The sequence below is a fragment of the Bos javanicus genome, chromosome 1, assembly GCF_032452875.1.
Source record: "Bos javanicus breed banteng chromosome 1, ARS-OSU_banteng_1.0, whole genome shotgun sequence".
NCBI lineage: Eukaryota > Metazoa > Chordata > Mammalia > Artiodactyla > Bovidae > Bos > Bos javanicus.
In genome coordinates, this window is record NC_083868.1 from 130,303,715 (window position 1) to 130,327,524 (window position 23,810).

Consider the following 23,810-nt stretch of genomic DNA (forward strand, 5'->3'; position numbering starts at 1 on the left):
ATGTTAAACATCTTTTCATATATCAGTTCAGTTCAGTCGCTCAGTTGTGTCTGACTCTTCGTGACCCCATGGACTGCAGCACACCGGGCTTCCTGGTCCATCTTCAACACCTGGAGCTTGCTCAAACTGATATCTATAGAGTCGTTGATGCCATCCAACCATTCTCTGTCGTCCCCTTCTCCTCCTGCCTTCAATCTTTCCTAGCATCAGGGTCTTTTCCAGTTCGTCAGTTCTTTGCATCAGGTGGCCAAAGTACTGGAGTTTCAGCTTCAGCATCAGTCCTTCCAATAAATATTCAGAACTGATTTCCTTATATATATGTATATATTTTACCATCTGCATTTATTATTTGATGAGGTATCTGTTCAGGTCTTTGATCTGTATTCTTGTCTATTGTTTGTTTTCTTGCTGTTGAGTTTTAAGAGTTCTTTGTATACTTTGGATACCAGTCCTTTATTTTAAGATATGTGCACATTTTTTCCCCCAGTCTGTGGATTGTGTTTTCATTCCATTGACAGCTTCTTTTGGAGAGCAGATAATTTAAAATTTCATGGAAATTTAGCTTATCAATTCTTTTGAGTGATGGATCATGCATTTGGTGTTATATGTTTAAAGTTATCACCAAACCCAAGGTCATTTAGATTTTCTCCTGTTTTCTTCTAGGAGTTTTATAGTTTTGCATTTCACATTTATTTTTACCTAAGTCATGTTGACCCTAAGGGTCATGTTGACCTTAACCTTGTTCTTTCTTCTTTGATAACGTGTTGACTCTTCTGAGTCTTTTGCCTTTCTATATAAACTTTAGAATCAGTTTTTTGATAGCCACATAATAGCTTACTGAGATTTTAATTGGGTTTGAATTGAATCTATTGATATTAAGTTGAGGAAAACTGACAGTATTGAGTCTTCTTATCCATGAACATAGAATATAACTCCATTTATTTAATTCTTTGATAGCTTTCATCAGAGTTCTGTAGTTTTCTGTATATAGATCTTGTATTTATTTTGTTAACTTTATACCTGTTGACTTATTTTGGGGTAATAATGTAAATGGTATTGTGTTGTTTAATTTCAAATTCCACTTGTGTATTGCTAATACATAAGAAGATGATTTACTTTTATGTATTAACCTTGTATCCCACACTTGGTGTAATTGCTTATTGGTTCCAATGGTGGTTTGGTTGACTGTTTCAGATTTTCTCTATGGGCAATTATGTTATCCTAATTCTTTTTAACATATACATATACTATTTTGAATCTCAGTACTTTAGAAAGTTAGTAGTTTGGTTTATTCAGTTTAATGTTGATATGAAATCCCAGCTAAAGTAATTTCAAGTACCAAATAGCATAGTAATAGAATATATTAATAACTCCTTACACAGTTTTATCAGATAGTTCTGTAGATTTTTTGAGGGGGTGGGGTAACGGAGATACATTTTTGCCTAAATTTTATAGTTTTTCTTTATATTTGGGAAATTTTGTATCTCTTTCTTTCATGTTAGTCTTAATTCAGAGTCTGGATTGAATAAACAGTGTGGTCCATTTTCTTTATTTTAATATATTCTTAAAAGGATTAGGAAAGAAAATGGGATAACTGATTTTTTTTAAATGTTTGATTTTAGCCAAGATTCAATTCTTAATCTAAATGGTTTAGTGCCTCAGAGCTAAGAAGGCACCCATTACTTTTTTCTAAAAAAACTTTATATATTTGGTTCATCTTTGATTTTGGTTTTTTTTTTTTTATAGCAATTAAAAATTTCAAAAGAGAGAAACTCAGTTCAAAGATGACTTCTTTTTAATCCAAATTGCAATTCTGCCACCTAGTGTTTGTACATGGACTTTAAAAGAGGATTCTTTTTAATTCTTTCTTTTAAAAAACTAAAAATAATTTTTCCTTCATCTTTAGTTTACAAATTTAATACTCAGCTTAATAAAACTTTTAAAGGAAGCTCCAAGTTTTTAATGAATTAGATTGTTAGTATCTTACATTTTAAAGTTCATTAATTATTTTAAAAATTCCTGGTATAATTAACCCTTGAACATCACGGGTTTGAGCTGTGCAGATCAAGTGAATTTTTTTTAATATACACATTCTACAGTACCACATTATTCGTGGTTTGGTTAAATGCACGGATTTAGGGATTTTCTACTGCTTGGGAGTTGGTGCCCCTAACCCCTGTGTTCAAGGTTTCAGTTCAGTTCAGTTCAGTTCAGTCGCTCAGTCGTGTCCGACTCTTTGCGATGTTTACACGATTTAGTTTTCTAACGAGTAATTTTGCTCTCTTAGAGTCGAGGTGGAAAGAAGTTTCTTGCTGTACTGAAAGAAATCTTGGACAGGGATCCTTTGTCTCAACTGTGTGAGAATGAAATGGATCTTATTTGGACTTTGCGACAAGACTGCAGAGAGAATTTCCCACACGCGTTGCCTAAATTGCTGCTGTCGATCAAGTGGAATAAACTTGAGGATGTTGCTCAGGTAACAAGAGATCATTTTTGTAACTCCATTTGGTGGTTATATTACTTTATTGATTTCATGTAAATTGTCCTTTCCTACAAAGGTATGTTTCTATAGGTTGTATAATTTTCTGTAGAAGTTTACAGGTTTTAAACTCTTAGACCTTCTGATCTAAATGGTAGTCCAGAAAGTTTTAAGATTTCAAAATCCCAAATTCTGAATAGGTTTTCTATGTCCTTTACTAAAGATAATTAAAACTTAGGTCTTGGAATAATCATCCATAATTTCTACCAGCATATGGTAGATCCTGGGTTACTTTTACCAGCTTTATCAATGAACTTGTAGGTTTTCATCTTAAGACCCTTTGCAATGAATGTCTAAAATGCATATGTATTGTTTGAAATTAACCTCTATTTTTAGAAGTTAACATTTTATATCATAAATGATATAAAACATCACTTTTATTATTTATTTAAAGTTGGGTAGTGTTGATGACATTTGCCTTTATGCAGTATAGAGAAAAGGGGAAAAAAATTCGGGTACAGAAGAAGCCACCAAATTTCAGCTACTTTATTTTGTTTTTAAGAACGTATGAAAAAACAGTGGCATTACGAAATTCATTTGGTTATCAGTGTTCTCCAGAAAATTTCTTGAAATGATTTTTTAATCAGAATGAATACATTTGGTATATTAAGAGAACTGCATTTATTCACCTTACTTACTTAAATTCAGTTGGTCTTTAAAATTTTTTCTTGTTTTGTTAAATCTATAATGAGTTAAATTTAGTTGAGAAATACATATTTCTTTTAATCTTGTATTTTTAAAATCTTTACTTTATTGTTTTATTTCTCAAATTAAGTTTAGAAAGGATTTCTTTTGAGTTTATTCCTAGTGTCTAACAGTTTTTTTTGGAATCATGTTACAAAATTATATGATGTGCCTTATTTGAACTGTTTATACAGTTAGGCCACATGACCATTACTTACTTTGAAAAGGAGCTATTTTTGTCAGGATATCTTTTTTTTAAAGCTAGATTTTAATTATTCCGATATAGTTGTCATCTAACCAGTTATTTCTTTAAATTCAAGGTTAGTTTTCTGTGAACGCCCATAATGGTTGAATGTAAGATATAAGAATTTTTTAGTTGGCACATTTGCCTACTTCTCATGAATGGCATTCATTTCTAAGTGCCTAGCCAAGAAATGCATCATTTTATTATTTTGTATAGATTAGAATAGAAAAAAAATTCTTACTATACTCTAAGTTATCTGAAAAAGAGGTTTTGTATTTTATCTGTAAGAAAATAGAGTAAGAGAGTCCAAGCTTAGTATTTTTTTATTTGAAACCCAGGGACACAGATTTTTATACTGAAGAGTTTAGTATACTTGTCTCATTTCCATGAGTGAATCTGAAATTTGTTGTTTTCAGATACAAGTTAATTTCCTCCATTGTGTAGAAAAAGTCAGTAGTGTAACTGGATACTCTAATAGAAAAACCTAAACATGTATAAGCAAGTACAGGAAGACATGAATTTCATGATCCTAAGCCACCCTTTTAGTAGTCTAGAAAGGAAGAGCAACAGAATAAAAAATAGTGTGTTTTGGCACCTCCCCAGTCCTATACCATTGCCAGTTACACTGAACTGGTAGAAGAGAATATAAACCATATTTTCAATAAATTGATTACTAAACTTCCCTAGTGTTCAAGTGGTTAAGAATCCACCTGATGATGTAGGGGACATGGGTTTGATACCTGGGCCGGCAAGATTCTACATGCCATGGGTCAGCTGAGCCCATTCATAGCTACTGAGCCTGTGCTCTCTAGTGCCTGCGAGTCGTTAAGTACTGAAGCTCACATGCCCTAGAGCCCATGCCCTACAACTAGAGAGTAGCCCCTGCTCGCCGAAACTAGAGAAAGTACTTGTGCAGCAACTAAGACCCAGTGCAGTCAAAAATAAGTAAGTGAATAAATAAAAATTTTTAAAAAATTGACTGCCTAAGAGAAGTAGAGAGTCAGAACCTGGTGCAGATTTGTACTGTGATTCTGAAGGTATAAGCCATGGGTGAAAATTCTATAAAAGATTAGCCTCCCATTAATCCACAGGAAAGTATTCTTTTAGCATACTGCAGAAGGGATTTCAATAGCCATATAAATAGTGAAATTAATTCAGTTGTCTCTGCAGGAGATGAGCAATTAATTACATGTTAATTGCACTATTTATAGTGAAAAACAGTGAAAATAGTGACACTAATTTCACTATTTATTTGGCTAAGTTAGATTTGCCTTCCCTATTTGCTTCCATAGCTTTCATTAAACTGAAGTGATGAGTGTTTGTAATTTAATGTTTATATTTCAATTTAATAATTATAAATAACATACTAAAAGAATTACTTTTTAGTAGTAGGGCTATTTTCAATACCAGTTGAACCTCTGTTATTATATAACATTATCTATCCCAGTATTGTGTTTGTGGAGCAGTGTATTCCATGTGTTAACTGGGGATGCTAGGAGTTTTTTTAAACTATTGTGTCAGTTCCTTAGAAAACGATCCCCCTTACCTATATAAGGAGTACTGGTCCATTAGAGTTTTGGAGGAATTGTGTGATAAAACCTGGGATTAGGTAGGCGTTTCATATCGTTAAACCAGTATTCCTCAATCTTTTTTCATTATTACACTCCTGAGGAGCATTTTTACATAATTTTCCCTTAATAGCCCTATCCCCATGGGATTTCGATACCACAGGTAAGTGTATGTAAGTCTGCCTATGTACTGTATGCATGCACGTACTGTATACATTAAAAGAACAAGTATAAGAGGTAATCATTTTCTTCAGTAGTTTAAGAATAATGAATCAAGATTTAAGGTAAAAGTTAAAATGTAAAAATTAACATTTCACTCTATTTGTTGAATAAGTTTGATATAATTTATTATGTAAATTGCAGAATATCACATTTCATATCCAAGTTAGTAATTTATGTAAATGTATATTAATAATAGTAATGTAATCAACCTCTAAAATTTACTCAAAAGGGTTATTTTTTCTAATGCAAAGCAATTTAAAGTTAGTTTTTTATAAATTATCATTCAGTTGAGTTCATTTCAGTTGCTCAGTCGTGTCTGACTCTTTGCGACCCTATGAATCGCAGCACACCAGGCCTCCCTTTCCATCACCAACTCCTAGAGTTCACTCAAACTCACGTCCATCGAGTCAGTGATGCCATCCAGCCATCTCATTCTCTGTCGTCCCCTTCTCCTCCTGCCCCCAATCCCTCCCAGCATCAGAGTCTTTTCCAGTGAGTCAACTCTTCGCTTGAGGTGGCCAAAGTACTGGAGTTTCAGCTTTAGCATCATTCCTTCCAAAGAAATCCCAGGGCTGATCTCCTTCAGAATGGACTGGTTGGATCTCCTTGCAGTCCAAGGGACTCTCAAGAGTCTTCTCCAACACCACACTTCAAAAGCATCAGTTCTTCGGCGCTCAGCCTTCTTCACAGCCCAACTCTCACATCCATACATGACCACAGGAAAAACCATAGCCTTGACTAGACGAACCTTTGTTGGCAAAGTAATGTCTCTGCTTTTCAATATGCTGTCTAGGTCGGTCATAACTTTCCTTCCAAGGAGTAAGCGTCTTTTAATTTCATGGCTGCAGTCACCATCTGCAGTGATTTTGGAGCCCAAAAAAATAAAGTCTGCCACTGTTTCCACTGTTTCCCCATCTATTTCCCATGAAGTGATGGGACCAGATGCCATGATCTTCGTTTTCTGAATGTTGAGCTTTAAGCCAACTTTTTCACTCTCCACTTTCACTATCATCAAGAGGCTTTTTAGTTCCTCTTCATTTTCTGCCATAAGGGTGGTGTCATCTGTATATCTGAGGTTATTGATATTTCTCCCGGCAATCTTGATTCCAGCTTGTGTTTCTTCCAGCTCAGCGTTTCTCATGATGTACTCTGTATATAAGTTAAATAAGCAGGGTGACAGTATACACCCTTGACATAGCCCTTTTCCTATTTGGAACCAGTCTGTTGTTCCATGTCCAGTTCTAACTGTTGCTTCCTGACCTGCATACAAATTTCTCAAGAGGCAGATCAGGTGGTCTGGTATTCCCATCCTTTCAGAATTTTCCACAGTTGATTGTGATCCACAGAGTCAAAGGCTTTGGCATCGTCAAGAAAGCAGAAATAGATGTTTTTCTGGAACTCTCCCACTTTTTCCATGATCCAGAGGATGTTGGCAATTTGATCTCTGGTTCCTCTGCCTTTTCTAAAACCAGCTTGAACATCTGGAAGTTCACAGTTCACGTATTGCTGAAGCCTGGCTTGGAGAATTTTGAGCATTACTTTACTACGTGTGAGATGAGTACAATTATGCGGTAGTTTGAGCATTCTCTGGCATTGCCTTTCTTTGGGATTGGAATGAAAACTGACCTTTTCCAGTCCTGTGGCTACTGCTGAGTTTTGCAAATTTGCTGGCATATTGAGTGCAGCACTTTCACAGCATCTTCTTTCAGGATTTGAAAGACCTCAACTGGAATTCCATCACTTCCACTAGCTTTGTTTGTAGTGATGCTTTCTAAGACCCACTTGACTTGACATTCCAGGATGTCTGGCTCTAGGTCAGTGATCACACCATCGTGGTTATCTGGGTCGTGAAGATATTTTTTGTACAGTTCTTCTGTGTATTCTTGCCATCTCTTCTTAATATCTTCTGCTTCTGTTAGGTCCATACCATTTCTGTCCTTTATCGAGCCCATCTTTGCATGAAATATTCCCTTAGTATCTCTGATTTTCTTGAAGAGATCTCTAGTCTTTCCCATTCTGTTGTTTTCCTCTGTTTCTTTGCATTGATCACTGAGGAAGGCTTTCTTATCTCTTCTTGCTATTCTTTGAAGCTCTGCATTCAGATGCTTATATCTTTCCTTTGCTCCTTTGCTTTAACTTAAATTTTAAATTTGTTTTGTATGAGAAAATACCTTAACTACTAGTTACTCATTTAGATGTTGACTTTTTTTGGGCACTTGAGAAATTAATGAGAAGTTTTGTAATTTTCATAATTAAAACAATAAATTTAAATTATTTTTATGTAATTGTCAAAGCCCAAGTTTCTCACAAATGCTCAAATGACAAATGACAAGGCAGACAGCAGGTTCCACAGGCCACCTCCTGCAACACGACTTTGAGGTTGAACATGCAATTGAGAGAAGCCTTCAGCCTTTGCCATCTATTTGCCGTATTCTTGTATCTCTGGTCTTGCATACATTTTGTGCTTCTTCCTTGATCTTGATGTCAGTGCTGTTTAAGTAATACCTAAGAAAACCCAGCGACATAAATTAGAAATTAAGGAATAAGACTTTGTCAGATAGGGTTGAGCTGTGGACAGCCACAACTCATAATTGTCAAAAAAGTGTTTCATTCTCCTCCATAACCACTTTTCTTCCCACTTCCCTTCTGCAATAAGAATGTAAGCTATAAAGATACCAAAATCATGAAGAGGAAGGGACTCTTTCCAATATCAGCCCTTCATAAAAGGAAATCAACTCTGATGAGTCTCACTCATTCTGTTGGGAGGCAGATGAAATCCTTTCTAGAAATTTGGGTTTTCTGGAACTTAGGTTTCCATGTCCATCTGAACCCAACCTTCATGGGTAATCCCAAGTCATCCCCCCATGGGATGCTTTCTTATCCTATGTCTTGATAATTTCTAAGTGGCATCTGTAAGTGGGAAACTGGCTGTATTTAATAAACTAGGTACTGTTTATTTCCTGTGGGTAACTTACTATGATTTAAAGGATTTAAATGTATTCTAGTCAATAAAGTTTTATAAAGTGATAGATATAAACTCTGTTAAACTCTCTCAAGATAATTTTATGTTGATATATTAATGTACTTTTTCAGCTTATATTTGTAATTTGAATTTTAAGTATTTCTTTTTATTTTTTATTTTATTTTTTTAAGTATTTCTTTTTAAAAAATTTATTTTTAATTGGAGGATATTTGCTTTACAGTGTTGTGTTGATTTCTGTACAACAAGGTGAATCAGCTATAGGTATACATACATCCCTCCCTCTTTAGTCTCCCTCAAAGGCCTTTAAGTATTTCTTAGTCATTTCTCTCTCCTCCCCTTCCTCTCACCTTCTCCTCTCCTCTTGCCCTGCCTTTATTTCCTTTTTTAAAAAAAAATTTAATGGTTAATGATTGTAGAATTCATATATTCAGTGTATCATTCTACTTCTAGCTAAGTATATAATCGCTTTTTTGCCTGCTTACCTATAGAATACCTCAGCAGAGACCATCTTTTGTTAACCTATATTAGCAATAATAGATTTTTGAGGCCTTAGTAATTGCACGTATACTTCTCCTTTCTTTTGACCATCTCTGTTCCTGTGTACCGAGAAAAAACGGATAAGTGGTTCAGAAGTTATAGGAGAGAAAAGTAATCTTTTTTTTCCTTTCAACTTTTAAACAGCTTCAAGCACTGCTTCAGATTTGGCCTAAACTGCCCCCCCGGGAGGCCCTTGAGCTTCTAGATTTCAACTATCCAGATCAGTATGTGCGAGAATATGCTGTGGGCTGCCTGCAACAGATGAGGTATCTCCTGCAGGAGGCTTTTTGGGGTCAAGGAATAACTTGTGGGTGAGAAGAGAAGTTGAGATCTGCTTGAATGTTCTGTAAGAAAGGAACAGGCTAGGAATGATTCCGTTCAAAGCATTTGTTCTCTTCCTCCCTATTATTCTCTCATACTCTCAAGTCTCTCCTATCCAACACACACACACACACGATACAGATGTTTTTCTTTTTGGCCATACCACATGGCGTATAGTATCTTAGATCCCTGACCAAGGATTAAACCCACACCCCTGCAGTGGAAACATGGTATCTTAACCACTGAACCATTAGGGAAGTCCCCTCTCTATAACAAAAAAACAATCAAAAACTGCTTCTGGTGGTCCCCAAGATCACTCTCCAGTTCCATGACTCTTGGCTAAGATTTATTATAGCAAAAGAATACAGAGCAGAATTGGCAAAGGAAAAATTCATGGGGCAGAATCCAGAGGAAACCAGAGAGATGCTTCTAAGAGTTCTTTCCAAAAGGAGTCACACTGACTACACTTAATTCCCCCAGCAACAATTCGTGACAGCATGCCTGAATACTATCTACCAGAAAGCTTGTTAGAGACTTGGTTGTAGTTTGTTTGTTCATTAGTTTGATTTTTATTAAGACCTAGTCATTTAAGTACCTCTGTTTAGCATATTCCCACATCCTAGACTCCCAGAATGAAAATGGGTGTTGGGCATAAGCAGTACTGTTTGCAGAACAGTTTAAGCAGTGACCTAGTCTTATTTGTTAGGGTGGTGAGAAGCCTTCCCTGTCTACATTCCCAGATGGCAGCCAAGGGCTAACCTTGTATGCTTACTTTTTCAAAAGATAGCAATCTCGCTTGCTATTCTATTAACTCTTTTCTGTCCACTACCCAGAACTAAGAAATATTAATTTCTTAATTTGTATTTTTAAAGTTTTTACTTTTAAGTATTTTTTAAGCAATTAACATTACAGTCAGAGTCTTCATAGTTTGCTTATTTAGTCCTGATTACTTTCACTTCTCAGAGACAACTGTTAACACAAATTTGGTGTGTATTTTCTATACATCATTTTTCTGTTTTTATCAGTTTTATATATCTATACAGTATAGGTATGAGGTAATATTGTACATTTAAAAATTACATAAATGTGTCTTGTCACATATATATTGTTTTACATAGTTTTTTTTTCCTTTATTTTTTCCTTTATCAAACATTATGTTTTTGAGGGTAGTCTTCTCCTGTTATGTATAAATGTAGTTTATTCCTTCCACTAGTGTGTAATATTCTGTCATAGATATTTATTACATTTCTCCATTTCTCTATTGAAGAACATTTTAGATTTCTCAAAATTTCCCATTATTAACAATGCAGTGAACATGTTTGTATAGTCCCTTTAGGGTAATACATGTGTGAGAATCTGTGGGATTTATTTGATAAAATATCATTTCTGAGACAATCTCAGACAATGAGCATTTAAAATTTTTTCCATTTTCCTTCTAGCCTCAAAAGGAGGGGTTATACTGTATGGTTTGCTTTTTTTTTTTTTTCTTTTGGCTGTGACGCACAGCATGTGGGATCTTAGTTCTCAGACCAAGGGTCAGACCTGCACCTCCTGCATTGGCAGTCCAGAATCTTAACCATTGGACCACCAGGGAAGTCTCTGTATGATTATTTAAAAAGCAAAACTTCTCAGAAAATTAAGGATATAGTGATTTTTTTTTCTTTTTAAAATAAATCATTTATGTTTTAAATTGTGTGATATTCAAAGCAAATTATACAAAATATTTTTTCAGGTATGTCTATGAGACGTCTTTTTAAGTATTAGGAAAGAGGAAGCCCCTTCTATACTTCTGTCACACTATTTATAGGTTTTATAATGTGCATGGATTTTACAGTAAGCTTAAAATTGTTGTATAGATAGTTTTTAAAAATGAGGCTCCCCATTGTTCCTCAGCCTCCCTAAGTTTGCATTGGATACCTGAGGGGCAGGCTACCTGCCGCCACCTTGGAATGAGCCAATTGTTGTTTTCAAATATATTGACCCCTAGGCAGAGATTGCTGTGATCTCATGTTCCATATAGGTAATTCTAATGTGTCTTCCTCTGTTAAATTTTCTGCTTGTGAGGTTTTTTTTTTTTTTTTTCAGATGAATAATGTTCTAGATTTAGGTTCCACATCTGATTTAGACTACATTCTTAACCGTTTATTGTCCAAGACTAGTCACCAAGTAGAGGACTTGAGATAACATATCTTAACCTGACTACAGGAATTGCCTCTAATGAGACTGTTTACATGTGAATGGTTTGGAGATAGATACAAAATAGAGAGCCACAATCTTAATTAATTCAGCTCATTTAATTATAGTGTTTTGTTAATTCCTTGAGTCCTTCCAACTTATAAATGTACTCTTTATTCTTCAAAGTATTTGAAAATTTTAATTGTTCGTTCATTATCTGGGATCAAAAATTACTTAACCCTTTGATAGGAAAGGAAAATTAAGTTGCTGAGGTACTGATGGAATTTGTATTTAAAAAAACTGATTGAGTGAGTATGTAAACTTCTTCAGCATGATCAGAAAACTATTTTTATTATAACTCTGGGCTGATTGTAAATACAGTCATCATTTGTATCAACCTCGTTAACTTACTCAAAGTGCCCCATATAGCTGTTCTTTGCTCCTTTTCATATACTCTTCTGTCCACCGAAATCCTCAGCTTATTTTGTGTTATTATAGTCATGAAAGTGAATATAAGCATGCAACAGGCTTGACCCAAAAGAACCACTGTTTCAAAGTTAGTATTTGAAGTTTTATAACTAAGAGGGGTCTTTTTCCAGCTCTGATTGTTGAGTGACTTACTCTGTGTTTTGTTTCTTTCAGTGATGAAGAACTCTCTCAATATCTTTTACAGTTGGTGCAAGTTTTAAAATATGAGCCTTTTCTTGATTGTGCCTTGTCTAGATTCCTACTAGAAAGAGCACTTGCTAATCGGAGGATAGGGCAGTTTTTATTTTGGCACCTCAGGTAAGTCTTTTATATTTCAAATTGAGTCCACTATATGCTTTTGTGAGTATTAATCAACATAATATAGGATGTTTAGCAGAACAGTCCAGCTGCTTTGTTTCTGAGTCATCCATAACATTTATGCTTTCCTGGTGTCTTCTCCTATTTCTCAATACCCAGATTCTCAATTTTCATGATTTGGCAATGTAACTCAGATAAATAAGTGTCCCTCTATGCCTCCTTGATTTTTAACTGTAATTAATAACTTTTCATCATAGTAATTTTTATTACTACTACTGATGGTTATAAGTATTGCTGTTTTCCAGTAAAGTATACTTACTGTGTTGACATATTTGGATTAAGAAATAGACTTACTTATTCCTACAAAAGGTTGTGGATAGTTGTATCATCATTGCTACTATTGCGTAAGTAAAGATTTTAGGAATTCCCTGGTGGCTCAGAGGTAAAGAATCCACCTGCCAACGAAAGAGACACAGGTTCAGTCCCTGATAGAAGAAGATCCGACACACCGTGGAGCAGCTAAACCTGTACACTATAGTTATTGAGCCTGTGCTGTAGAGCCTGGGAGTAGCAGCTACTGAAGTGCGTGTGCCCTAGAACTCGAGGTCTGAAACAAAGGAAGCCACCACAATGAGAAACCAATGCACCACAACTGGAGAAAAGCCCATCCAGCAACATAGACCCAAGGCAGCCAAAAAATAAATAAAATTATGTATGTATACACACACACACACACACACACACACACACACACAAAAGATTTTAGGTTTTCCTATATCAGCAACTTTATTTTTAGCTTCTTTATTGACAAGGTCATTTTCAGAAATATATCAGTGTTAGTAAACCAGTTTATATGGGAGTAAAATTGAGAAAGAGAGCTAAAGATCTTTTGTTTCCTAGGAAAATTGTCAGTTCTTTGTTTCTGACTCTACTCAGACATTTGTGATTTTTTTCCACCTGGACTTCGTGTTTTTGAAGCTAATCAGTAACAGAAAGATAACTTTTCTCCTCTTTGGCTTAGCTTCTTAAAGAAAATAAGCTGTATAGTATTTTGATGTAATTTTAGGGGTTATAGTTATGAATCTTGATTTCTTTATTATTAACGTTTTAACTTACCTTCTTTCTCATCTAGTTCAATCTTCTTATTTTTAAATCCTCAAATGAATAACAGAGTAAGCTATTCCTTCCTTTCAAATGTGTTTACCATTCTTTAAATGAGAAAAAATATCAAATAGAAGTCAATTGAGAGATTTGTTAATTGTGTGATATGAGTCAGATCTATTTCATCTTCAGTTCAGTTCAGTTCAGTCGCTCAGTTGTGTCCGACTCTTTGCAACCCCATGTATCGCAGCACGCCAGGCCTCCCTGTCCATCACCAACTCCCAGAGTTCACTCGGACTCACGTCCATCGAGTCGGTGATGCCATCCAGCCATCTCATCCTCTGTCGTCCCCTTTTCCTTCTGCCCCCAATCCCTCCCAGCATCAGAGTCTTTTCCAATGAGTCAACTCTTCGCATGAGGTGGCCAAAGTACTGAGTTTCAGCTTCAGCATCATTCCTTCCAAAGAAATCCCAGGACTGATCTCCTTTAGAATGGACTGGTTGGATCTCCTTGCAGTCCATGGGACTCCTTGCAGTCCATGGGACTCTTAAGAGTCTTCTCCAACACCACACTTCGAAAGCATCAATTCTTCAGCGCTCAGCTTTCTTCACCGTCCAACTCTCACATCCATACATGACTACTGGAAAAACCATAGCCTTGACTAGGTGGACCTTTTTTGGCAAAGTTATGTCTCTGCTTTTTAATATGCTATGTAGGCGGGTCATAGCTTTCCTTCCAAGGACTAAGTGTCTTTTAATTTCATGGCTGCAATCACCATCATCTTAATTGTCTATAAATTGGTAATATTATCATTTCACTCCAAAAAACAAGATGTAAAAACTTCAGATTTCATGGAATAAACCATTAACTAATGTTAATATCACATTTCTTTTCAAACTACAGTGTTTAAAGAATTAAAAGTTTAGCATCCAACCAGTGACTGTATATGTGATATGATCTTCCTTTCTTTGATAAGCATCATCAGTTAATTTCATTAAAAAGTATTTTCATTTGGGGACCTGAAGTATTTGATAAATCTTTACTGTTACCTTTTTGCAGATCTGAAGTACACATTCCTGCTGTTTCAGTACAATTTGGTGTTATCCTTGAAGCGTACTGCCGGGGAAGCGTAGGTCACATGAAGGCGCTTTCTAAGCAGGTATCAGCTTGCTTTAATCTTCATGTTCACTTTGCCACATGATATATGATAAATTGTGTCATATGCTATTTCTCCCATCACATTGTTTCATAAGAGATTTCCATATCTAAATTCAATTAATACATTTTTTAATAAACAATGTAAGCTTAGAAATTAAGTTTTGGAAAATTTAGCAGAATGTTATAGAATGCTATTTGAAAAATTAGGATTCCTCATAGTATTAGTACCATGACTTAACTTTTAGTAGCAAATACCTATTTAGACATGCTTAACAATGGGTTTGATGGTAACTGTTGTGAAATCTTTAGACTCTGTTTTTTCATACCACTGAGATACTCTTTCCAATAAGAATAGTGTATATGATTCATATGCTCTGTCATTTGTTTTAGATTGACATATTTTGACACCTTAGTTCGTAGGTGTTATAACTTCTAGAATTCAATATACTCAAGCTGCTTTTTCAAACTGTGTATACATGCCTGAAACTGTGATATTTCAGGCATGAAATATCTCTCATATTCTGTCATTTTCTTCCTAGGTCTTCATTTTCTAATCATTGCAGATAATGAGGTATTAGTCATTTTTAATAGATCAGATATTAAATGCTTACTATATGCCAGGAACCAAAATAAGTGTTTTAAGTATGCTATTTTACTCTCCTAATAATGTGCCACAGTAGTCACTGATACTGCCTGGATTTGACAAGGTGAAAAACAAGGTTTTAAGAGATTAAATAAGTTGCCTAAAAGTTCACAGTTATTAAGTAAAAGAATAAGTTTCAGACTTAGTTCTGTCCAACTATAAAACTAAATCTCTTTTTTTTTATTATTATACTGGGAGTTTTCACACTTTTTAGCAATAGTCCTCTTTTTTAAATCAAAATAAAATAGACAACAATTTCATTTTTTCAGTATAAATGTATCTTTGAAGCTAAAGTAAAACATAAGCCAATAAACAGATGCTGTTTTACTGAATACAGAATTCCATCAAGGGTTATTGTTGACAGTTGTCTCAGTATCCAGTTATTTGTGTATTTTTGTTTTGGAGATAGTCTTGACTCATACAGCTAAGTAATTGCAAATAGCAATGGTTTTTCAAGAGCTTTCGTCCAAATGAGATGCATAACCATGGCCCAGGCTTGATTGTTGGTGGCTTCTTGGTGCCCTAAAGGATGAAATGAGAGCATTTCTGCCATCAAGGGAAGCAGCCCTGTATTAGCTTCTTCATGCTGAAATTGTTCATTGACAGATAGCAATGACATGCTCTTGTTCTTTAGCAATAATTTTTCATGAATTGAATGTTATCTAGCCTACCACTAGAAGTTTTTTTTTTTTTTCACTTTAGAAATCCATTTATTCACAAATGATTTGTGCTGTTACAAGGGTAACAAATCTGAGTGTTACATACAGTCTTAACCAGTTAGTGGCCTTATTAACACATGGGGTTCAGAATCAGACTTCTCAAACAGAAAATAATAATCAGGATGAGACTAAGTGGTGAAGGAAAGACAGAGGCCACGGAGGGAGCAAAGCTGTAGGGGGGCAGGGATGAGAGGTGACAGTGAGGCTGGGGCTCCCTAGCAGAGAAAGTGGCAGGGCTGACGGGTGGGGCTGAGCAGAAGAGCCCCCACCCTCTGCCGGTCTACAGCAAAGGAGTGCCTTCTGTTGCTGACATTCTCCTGGGAAACTGCACAGTCCTGCTGATATCACCATTTCAATTGCTGCTGCCCTGGGAAGTAAACAGAAAAGAGCCAAATACTGCAGCTCCGTCAGTGGTATGGGAAGGCAAGGGCTGGGGTAGGGTGAAGAGACAGGAACTGAGAGAGCACAAAAGGGACCAACTTCAGAAGAAAAAGGACAGATCAAAGTAAGAGGTTGAAACCTTTACCAGTTATTTTGCTTAAGTTAAAGTTCTAAGTAGTAAAGGAACTGAAAGCAGGGTCTCAGATATTGGTACACCGACGTTCATAGGGCATTATTCACAACAGCCAAAAGGTGGAAGGAACCTAAGTGTCCATCGATGAAAGACTGGATAAACAAAATGCGGTACAATCAGCCCTCAACACATCCATGGATCCCACATCTGTGGAGTCAGTCAACTGTGGACCAAAAATATTCAGAAAGTTACAGAAAGGAAAACTTGAACTTACTGTGTGCTGGCAACTATTTACATGGCATTGTATTTGGTCATTATAAGTAATTTAGAAATGATTTAAAGTATCCAGGATGGTATGTATAAGTTATATGCAAATACTATACCATTTTATATAAGGGACTTGAGAATCCACAGATACAGAGGGAGGTCCTGGAACCAAAGAAACCGAGGGATGACTGTATCATCCAGTGGAATATTACTCATTCTTACCACGGAAGGAAGTCCTGTAACATGCTACACATTGATAAACCCTGAGGGCATTATGTTAAGGAGAATAAGCCAGTCACAAAAAGATGAACAGTGTATGATTCCACTTATACAAGGTAGTCAAATGCATAGGAGTAGAAAGTAAAATGGTGGTTGCTGGGGGGCAGGGGGAAAAGAAGAGTTTTTTAATGAGTCCAGAGTTTCAGATTTGCAAGACGAAAAGGTTCTGGAGATATTTCACAAGATGAATATAATTAACATCACTGAACTGTACACTTTTAAGTGGTTTAAGACTAAAGTTTATGTTCTGTGTTTTTTTACCACAATGAAAAAGAAATTCTGGGTACTGATTAAAAATTAGAGTGTAAGAAGAAGGGAAAAATACAAACCTTCTAGAATTTGTTGATATTTTATCTAGGTGGAGAGATTAATAAGATCACACATCTGTAATTCTCTTAAAGTATTAATATTAATACAAAAAAGTTTAAAGGCTGGGGCAAAATCAGTAGGTATGTAAGAAATACTATGAGTCTGAGCTCCAATAGGCTTCAGAGGTACATTTCCAGAGAAGAGCTTTGGAAAGAGAGGTAGATTATGAGAAAGATGAAGAGGCATATGTTACAGGCACATGTTCTCCCCACGCCCAAAACCATCCCGGCTGACTGCGGTGACTGTGGACAACCACGAGGCACTGTGGCATCCTCGGGGAGCCGCCCAGGGAAGTTATCCCCAGTTTCCCACATCCCTCCTTGGCGCTTAAAGTGATGAGACTTCTCCCTCAGCACCTTGTGAGGATTTTAACTTCAGTGCTTCCCAAGATCCACCTCAGGAGAAGTCAGTCTGTCCACAGGAGGCATAGTTTCCAAAGCTGTCCACTGTGAACCTCTGAGAGATGTGAATTGAATTGAGCTTTAGGGTACCAAAGTAGAAGTTTTCAAATAGCATTGGGGTCTTTCCTGAACAGAGTATTCATGACTGTAGCATGGAGTTCACACTATTCCACTCTTTCACTGTTAGTCCAGATGCCTGAAAACGTTCCAGCACTCGATCAACCAATTCCTGCAGCCTGTTGGAGCCATCTTTCATATGGACTTTGGCATAAAGAACATCCACCATGCCAGGATCATCATTCATGTATTCTATCCCTGACATCTCTACTTCCAGGGGTTTGCCCCCTGAAATGTCATTAATGAATTCCTCTTTACACTGCTGTAGCATCTCACATGTCTGCTGGATCTCTTGCTCACTCAAAAGCACCAACATCCCAATAGTTAGGTGAAGCTTTTTAGGATTCTGGAAAATGCTGCTATCAACCCCATGATCCATGGAGCACTTCTCCAGTACTTCCTCCTGGAATTTCAGAAATCGTTCCTGAACTTCAGCTTGATTGAGGAAAAAGGCAAGGAAGAGAGTGAAGGGCTGCTTTCTTCTAAAAGTGAGCAGAAGAACATCAATCCGAGTTCAGGCTGAAATTACACCACTTCGATGCTGACCAGTGATTACAATTTCTCCTTCTTGTCCAGGCTTAGGAATGCTAATAGAAGTTTTGGTCTCCACTTCTAGTTTCTTTCTAGTGTCCCCTCTCTTTCCAACAATATGCTTGTAGAGTAGGCTGGGGGCCTTCACGGTACATCGGAAACCTTGTGGGGTCTGCACCACCTCGTAGGTTTCACAGGGCTCTTCTGCACACTCCACGAGGCCTTGGTAATAGTCATCATCTTCTTTTTCATGTTGATAAGTCTGTTCTTGGATGGGATTCTTCCTATAAACCTGTCCACCAATTTTTATAAGCTGTGGACGCAGAACTTCCATGATTATGTGGATCTTTATACAGGCCTGAAGGGACTAGTGAAGTGGAGAAAGGAGGAGGAGGAACTGGAGCCTGCCGCAGAGGGCGTGTAAGAGGCAGAAGTTTTTTAAAAAATGACTTAATATATACTTATTCAGAACCTGCTATATGCCAGGGTTTGTGTTAGGTATTGGTGATCTGAAGCCACATTAGCTATGTTGCTGCCATCAAGTATTTTATATTCGATAGAATAGGTAGGAAGCATCACTATGAACAAAGCTAATGCATGTGATGGAATTCCAGCTGAGCTATTTCAAATGATAAAAGATGATGCTGTGAAAGTGCTGCACTCAATATGCCAGCAAATTTGGAAATTTGGTCACAGCTCATGAATTGCACACATGGCCATTTCACCTTCAAAATAAAATGAACAGCCAGGTACACTTTTCAAAGTTCTGCACACTGGGAGTATTTCCCTTCACTGCTGTCCTTTAGATATATTCCTGAAAGTGGCTGTCGTACCACAGTTGTATCCTGCCTACGTATTGTAATCCAGTCATCTGTAAACCATGATTAAGTCTTCTCTCTCTGTATCTATTCATCATAAAGAACTTCCCATGAGGCCATGTTGTAGGCTAGGAGAAGGAAGATAGTGTAACAGGAGTGGGAAATCATGGATATGTCGGCTACTCCTTCATGTAACTTGAGCCTTCAGGGCCAGATTGGGCTCAGATCAGATCAGTCGCTCAGTCGTGTCCGACTCTTTGCCACCCCATGAATCGCAGCACGCCAGGCCTCCCTGTCCATCACCAACTCCTGGAGTTCACTCAGACTCACATCCATCGACTCAGTGATGCCATCCAGCCATCTCATCCTCTGCCGTCCCCTTCTCCTCCTGCCCCTAATTCCTCCCAGCATCAGTCTTTTCCGATGAGTCAACTCTTCGCATGAGGTGACCAAAGTACTGGAGTTTCAGCTTTAGCATCATTCCTTCCAAAGAAATCCCAGGGCTGATCTCCTTGCAGTCCAAGGGACTCTCAAGAGTCTTCTCCAACACCACAGTTCAAAAGCATCAATTCTTCGGCGCTCAGACTTCTTCACAGTCCAACTCTCACATCCATACATGACCACAGTCTTATATATAACCACTTTCACTGGATCATGAAGTGCCACTGTGCTCGCCCATTTTTATGTGTGCTGGGTTAGATAAAACCTGGTTCTTGACAGGCAGCTCAGGTTGCATGATTACATTCACTCTCCTCTCAAACCTAGAAGCAAACTCGAAGAGCTATTTCTCAAAAAGAGAGTAGCTGTCAGCAGGGGATGGTAGGTTTTGTTTCTCTGCCAAATCCTAAGGACTTGTGCTATGGTTCAGCTCTATGAGCCTGCCAAAGGCCGTTCAAGCTCCATTAGGTCTGTTGGATCATGTGGCCACAACGTGTGTGGCAGTTTGGGCTTGCTGCAGAGCCTTCTCTTGTTCTGGACTTCATTCAAAACCTGCACCTTTTCAGGTGCTGGATCACTCAATGCATAGGCCAAGGTACAAGAGGAATATGTTGTCTCCAAAATCCAAAGAGGTTCACTAGGTTGTGCCTTATTTTGCTTGTAAAGAGGGTCCTGAGCACCAGATTATTTTTTACCTTAGAAGGGACATCTTGACATGCTCTACACTCTTTGAGCTCTAGAAATTTCACTGAGTTTGAAGGCCTCAAATTTTTTGCTGAATTTATTTCCCACTTTCTGAAATACAAATTTAAGTCCAGAGAAGTTGCTGCATGTTACTCACTGGGTTCAGTCAGCATAATGTTATCACTGTAATGGACCAGCATGATATCTTATTGAAGGGAAAGTCGATCAGGATTCCTTCAAATGAACTATGACATAGAGCTGGAGAGTTAATATACTCCTGAGTTAGGACAATGGAAGTGTATTGTTGGCATTGCTAACTTAAGCAGATTGCTTATGGTGGTCCTTATTGACACGTGTGGAAAATAAAGCATTTGTCTAATCAGTAGTTGCATACCAGATACCAGGAGATAAGTTACTTTATTTATGCAGTGAAACTGCCTCTGGTATATACCACCTGGTTAAGGCGGTAACAATCCCCTGTAATTCTCTAAGAGTCATCTATCTTTTGCATTGGCCAAGTAGGAAGGATGAATGAGGATGTGATGGGAATCACCACCTTGCATCTTTCAAGTCCTTGATGATAACACTAACCTATACAGTTATTCCAGGAATGTATTTACTGTTTTCTTAGGTAGAAATGGGTTTCCCTTGTAGCTCAGTCGGTAAAGAATCTGCCTGCAGTGTAGGAGACCCAGGTTCATTCCCTGGGTAGGGACGATCCCCTGGAGAAGGAAATAGCAAGCCATTCGAGTATCCTTGCCTGGAAAATCTCATGGACAGAGGAGCCTGGTGGGCTGCAGTCCATGGGCTCGCAAAGAGTCGGGCATGACTGAGCGACTAACACTAGGTAGAAACAGTTGTAATAACTTCCACCCAGCCTTTCCGACCATAGTAGCCCTCACTCCAGAGATCAGGGAACCAACATGGGAATTCTGCCAGCTTCTGAGTATTATCTGTTTCAGTTATACATTCTGGAACTACAGAAATAACCACAAGATGTATTTGGAACTAACTGTGCCCTTTGCAAGAAAGATCTATGCTAAAACTCTTTTGTTAACTTGACCTCCATAAGCCCCGCCTTGGTTTGGTGAACGTCAGTGACGTTTTGAGTCACTTTGCATTAGTGCCATTTTAGAGACAGTGTCCAAAAATCCCTGAAAAGCCTGATTATTTCCTTTCTCCCAGTGTGTAGTTACTGTGGCAAAAGGCCACAGTCTCTTTGGGTAAAGTCAGTTTCAGCTTGGTTGATACTGTAGAGTTCACAGGCGTCATTTGATGTTGATGAAAGTATCGGGGGATTTATCAACTTTTCAGTTTTTCTATGTATATGAGTCCATGTTAGAAAAATGAGTCCTGAAGGTTTACTACTTAATGCTGTTGTATAAATTTAGACCATAAGCAGTATGTGATTGTAATTATTACAGTATGTAAGCTGTAAATATTAGCAGGGTAGTTTCATCTCAGTTCAGTTCAGTCACTCAGTTGTGTCCTACTCTTTGCGACCCCATGAACCGCAGCATTCCAGTACAGCATGCCTCCCTGTACATCACCAGCTCCCAGAGTTTACTCAAACTCATGTCCATTGAGTTGGTGATGCCATCCAACCATTTCATCCTCTGTCGTCCCCTTCTCCTTCTGCCCTCAATCTTTCCCAGCATCAGGGTCTTTTCAAATGAGCCAGCTCTTCGCATCAGGTGGCCAAAGTATTGGAGTTTCAGCTTCAACATCAGTCCTTCCAATGAACACTCAAGACTGTCCAATGAACACTCAAGACCTGTCCATCCTAAAGGATGGACAGGTTGGATCTCCTTGCAGTCCAAGTTTCATCTAGGTAATGTAAACTGAAAGTAGTGTATTCACCTCACGTAACTGACATTTTATGTAGTATTAAATATGCTCTCCCAGACTATGTTTTTTGATACTACATTGTATTTTCCTTGTGGCAAAGACTCCTCTCCCTTTTTACCTTTTCTAAAATCTCTCACTTGAACGCCATTTGTTTCCCAACTCCTAACCTTCTGTTCAGGGTTTCCCTGCTGGCTCAGAGGTATAGAATCCATGTATCAGTACAAGAGATATGGGTTCAATCCCTGGGTGCAGAAGATCCCCTGGAGAAGGAAATGGCAACCCATTCCCGTATTGTTGCCTGGGATATCCCATGGACAGAGGAGTCCGGCACGCTATACTCCATGGGGTTACTAAAGAGTTGAACACGACTTAGCGACTAAACAACAATAATTCCCTTTTCAAAATCCCTGCAGTAATTTTCATTGCATGAATAATAAAATTCAGCTTTTCACAAAGTCAATTAAGACACCACCATTCCCCCGCACCTTGATAAAGTCCCTACTTCTTTGGACTCATTCATATGATCAAACTACACTGGGCATTTTCTTGTTTCTCTGAGAACCCCAGTTTGATTTTTACAACACCAAAAATATGGCATATGTCGGATCACATTATTCTTACTCTTTCTTACTAATGAACAGTCAGGGGAAGATTGTACCCTTTACATGGCAATTCTTGTTATCACTATAAACTTACAGTGTGACAAGGTGTTGAAACACTTAAAAGTATTTGGTTAATGGCCATGTGGCTATTCAGAACACTGTTCCAGGAAATGTGTATCAACATAATTATCTATAGGCCCTGAACATTTGCAACTGTACAAATGTGGAAGAAATTAAAATTTGAAATACTACAAAAAGTTCTTATTTGCATAGTCCACTTTTCAGCTAGTTCCCTTCTCAGAAGTGTTTGTACAGCTCCTGAAATTGTTGAGAAATGGGCTGTCTGTGGTTTTGACAGATGGCTAACTTGGCAAGCTTCAGCAATCTTGATTTTATCTTCCAACTACATAGAACCTTTCCAGTTTCCTGTGAGCAAGCCCTCAGCCTGTCTGTAGAAACAACATGCTGAATTCACTTCCCTGTAGAGTCTTAGTGGTTTCTTTGTATAGAAGCAAAATTCAGAAATGAAAACATGGTGTAAAATAAATCTGTTCATGGAAATGCAAACCATAGTGTTCATGTTTGTTGTATACATATTCTATATGCTTGTTATATGCAGTTTACATGTTGATGTATGTATTTAATATTTGTCAGTTGTTTCCAGTTTTAATGACATAATAATAGAATGAAATATTCCTTTCTATGTTTTATGGCTGGCCAAGGCTAGGTCTTAAAGAATTTGACTAATATGACCTGGACAGTTCTTAAGTTGGTAAAAATAAGATTGACTTTTAAACACATGATTTTGATTCAGTTGGCCCTTGTTGATTCCCCTTGTACTACTTGCGTAAGTTTTTTTTTATTTGCTTAAGTTTTGATAGAGGCTTCTCTGGTACCTCAGCTAGCAAAGAATTCACCTGCAATGTAAGAGATTTGACCCAGTTCAATTCCTGGGTCAGGAAGATCTGCTGGAGAAAGGATAGGCTACCCACTCCAGTATTGTTGGGCTTCCCTTATGGCTCAGCCGGTAAAGAATCAACCTGCAATGCGGGAGACCTGGGTTCGATCCCTGGGTTGTGAAGATCTCCTGGAGAAGGGAAAGGCTACCCACTCCAGTATTCTGGCCTGGAGAATTCCAGGACTGTATAGTCCATCACGTTGCAAAAAGAGTTGGACACATCTGAGCAACTTTCACTTTCAAGTTTTGATAGCTAGAGTTTACCTCATTATAAAAACCAGTAATTTAGACTTGAACAACAGCT

The 23,810-nt window shown here is 37.5% G+C and overlaps 1 protein-coding gene and 1 pseudogene across 3 annotated transcripts in view; one reads left to right on the top strand and one right to left on the bottom strand.

Annotated features, from left to right (window-relative positions):
* PIK3CB (phosphatidylinositol-4,5-bisphosphate 3-kinase catalytic subunit beta) overlaps positions 1-23,810 on the top strand; it is a 179,840-nt gene that overhangs the window by 129,294 nt on the left and 26,736 nt on the right. For all 3 annotated transcript variants that reach the window (XM_061420465.1, XM_061420458.1, XM_061420451.1), the window contains exons 13-16: positions 2,288-2,476; positions 8,922-9,043; positions 11,916-12,059; positions 14,220-14,319. In XM_061420465.1, coding sequence (XP_061276449.1) covers positions 2,288-2,476; positions 8,922-9,043; positions 11,916-12,059; positions 14,220-14,319 — 555 coding nt within the window. The remainder of the gene's footprint in view (positions 1-2,287; positions 2,477-8,921; positions 9,044-11,915; positions 12,060-14,219; positions 14,320-23,810) is intronic.
* LOC133249745 (activating signal cointegrator 1 complex subunit 1-like) lies at positions 15,659-18,599 on the bottom strand (annotated as a pseudogene).